At 54.5% G+C, this 2,974-nt stretch overlaps 1 protein-coding gene across 1 annotated transcript, besides 1 other annotated feature; it reads right to left on the bottom strand.

The window, feature by feature from the left end:
- Positions 1-2,974: part of a sequence feature (areas not merged during assembly with more than two copies in the genome that could not be assigned to a particular haplotype) that runs on past the window's edge.
- Positions 1,441-2,445, bottom strand: Tc00.1047053508853.30 (uncharacterized protein; the record flags this gene model as incomplete). The annotated part of the gene is made up of 1 exon (XM_801339.1): positions 1,441-2,445. One exon carries the CDS (start codon positions 2,443-2,445, stop codon positions 1,441-1,443), a length of 1,005 nt encoding a protein of 334 aa, XP_806432.1.

The raw sequence follows: 2,974 nt of genomic DNA, 5'->3' as shown, positions 1-2,974 counted from the left end.
GTTGTACTTGTGGCCCCAACGTCGTGCAGCCGGCGGCATCGCAGTGCTGGAAGAAGTACGGCGCAGCAACTGTGCGGGTGTCCGTGTGGCTGTAATCGATCTTCAACTCATCCAGCTCCCGCAGAGAGACACAGGGAATTGTGTGTGGATGTGTGCCAGGAGCACAGCGACTGTCATCGCCAGAGGAGGCCATCGTGGCACCGTCCGTCACGCGTCAGCACACACCGAGCAACGCACACGGCAAAGCAAAAACAACGAGGAGAGAAGAATGACCCCAAGAGCAGGCAACACCTTCACGCATGGCGGGCATCGTGCAGCCGCGTCAGCCGGCCTCCAGCACTATGCAAAAGGCGTCCCACACACATCCATCCAATGGCACCGTGATTCCCACCGCAGGCACACACGCAGTGGCCTCGCCATCTCGGCACGGGATGCAAGCCAACGTCCCACCGTCGCCAAGAGCATTCCTGCAGAGCACTGTGCAATCACTTATCTCTGTGTGTGCTGGAGGAGCAGAGAAGAGGAGGAGCACAGGGAGGCACATCAGCACAGCGAGAGGCACAGCTGGATGGCAGCGATACGTGCGGCACGGCCCCAACATCAACAACCACGCACGGTGGCGGCACACATCCATCAAATAAAATAAAAGAAACAAAAAAGAAAAAGAAAAACACGGCGGCAGGGCGTGGCTGTGTGTGTGGCGCTGCGGGTGTCTGCCAGCCCTGGCCGCAAAACAAAAACAAAACAAGAGGGAAAGAAATTTGTGCTCCGCCCCACAGGCTCTCGTCGCACGCCCACACGTCACGGCTCCCTCAGCGCGCCGTTCGTCGCGGCCCCTCCTCATGCGTGCAGCAGGCGAGGCGCACAGGGCCGTCGTCATGAGCGTGTCGGTGGGTGTGCGAGTGGAGCAGTTGGGTGGCAAACACACGGCACCCCTCACGGGAAGAGCGCAGCAACAAACAATTAAAGAGGGAAGAGTAGAAAAAAAAAACTTCCATCGTGATTGCCCCCAAAAGCAAAAAAGAGGGATGAAAGAAAAAAACAAAAGAAAAAATTAAGAAATTTAAATCATTAAAGAACACACACAACGTCCCGCGGCAAGCTAAAAGCAAAAAGAACAGCAAGCAAGAAGAAGGAAATTAAAAATATAAGAACACGAAAAAAAAGAAGCCGCAACAAATGGATCCAGTGTGCATGCACCCATCCTCAGACATGCGTCCACGCAAACAGTACTGGACGTGTCGTGCATATGAGTGTGTCTGGGATTCCTTCAACGTGACGGGTATAGGGAGCAGCAAAATGAGGCACACAGCAGCACAGCTGAAGCAAATGAAGCAAAACAAATGTTCATTATTTTCTATTATTTATTACGTAAAAACAAAAAGAAACGCACGGATTCCTGTGATTGAGTGCTGGCAATTATAGCACGCATTCAATTCTTCAGCCCAGTGTCCCGTACGTGAGCGCAGCCAAAACAAGCAGCAGCCGGGTATGCAGACGGGGGTCGTGGAAGCAGGCGTCATTTCCCGCACTGTTCTCCAACGCCTTCGTTGTGGGCGCAGAGGAAAGGGGAGCCGGCATGCCTGCCGCCGTAGCATTGCCTTCGCTGGTGGCGGCGTCGGTGGTGTCGGCGGTGTCCTCTTCGGCGCCTTCCGCTGCGCCACCGTCCTCGCCGGTCTGGGACAACCGAGTCGGTGGCGCATCAACAGTCTCTTCCTGTCGTCCCGCTGGAGGGTCATGGGAGGAGTGTTCCCCGCTCTCTGTGGGCTCCGGATCTGGTGGGGATTTGGATGCAGCAGAAGCAGAATGTGCAGCGCCTTGAAGTTCACCAGAGGGAGCGGGATTCTGCGCTTGCAAAGTCGCAGGAGGAGAAGGATCCGTCTTGCCCGCAGCGCCAGCAGCAGCGTTAGCACCAGCGTCACGCGGAGTTGTAGGTGGCAAAGAAAGGGCACCAGCGGAACCCCCAACGCCAGCGGGAGAAGATCCTGAACTTATTGTGGTGGTGTCACGAGGAGCCTCCTCCTCTCGATCCACCGGAGGTCTTTCTTCCGCAGGTTTGGCCGGACCACTTGCAGCGGTGGCCGGCTTCGGCTCCACGTTACTCTCCCACCAACTCTTCACCCGGCCTGGAGTGGGCGTATGGAATTTGATCTCGAAGACGCCATCCTTCGCATTCCCTTCAACACGTTTTTTAACATCCTCCGGGGCACAGTTTCCAGCGCCCATGCCGCAAATCATCTTTCCCAAACCGCTAGCTTCAGCCGTGCAGTTGTACCACAGTGGCCTCCCACGGAGTTGCCAGCGCCCAACGTTTTCACCGTCACCCGCACACACCGCATCCACCGGCAGCACCTCCTCCTCCACTTCCTCCTCCGCGGCAAACACGCACAAGCAGCAGCACAGCAGTGTAAGCGCCAACACGACACAGAACACACGGCGCATCATCGAAACTATCGCTGTTGAATAACTTGGATTCGATCCGCAGGAGCATGAGAAAGGAAGTAGAGAGACAGCAGCTACACCACGGACAGCCACCGCATGGTAATAAATGGCAGCAGCCAGAAGAAGCGCGCACCAAAAAAGACAGACGGAATCATTACAACTGCAGGACTCGCACACCGTCCCTCAGACCAGAAGTTAAACAAGCAAGAAAAAAAACACAGCAGCAAAAAAAGAAAAACAAAAGAGTTGAGAGTCAGGCAAAACTCCCGTAAAATTAAAACAAAAAAAATCAATCGGACAATACTTTTATTTCATGTGCCATGCAGCACAGAAGAGGATCGTGTGGCTGTGCATACATATATTGCCCGCACCAAGAAATAAAACTTTAAAAAACGTATCGTTCCATGAGCCCACACAACATCCCTCACATTTCATGCGGCATCCGGCCTGTTATTCCACTCATCGTTTCGCGCAGTCCGTGGGACGCACAGCAATGAGGCCGGCACCGCGTGTGGGCAACAAACAAAAAGAG

This window comes from Trypanosoma cruzi, genomic scaffold, assembly GCF_000209065.1.
Source record: "Trypanosoma cruzi strain CL Brener 1047053517077 genomic scaffold, whole genome shotgun sequence".
Classification (NCBI taxonomy): Eukaryota; Euglenozoa; class Kinetoplastea; order Trypanosomatida; family Trypanosomatidae; genus Trypanosoma; species Trypanosoma cruzi.
The sequence above is the reverse complement of the archived record's forward strand: the minus strand, read 5'-3'. Positions and strand labels throughout refer to the sequence as shown.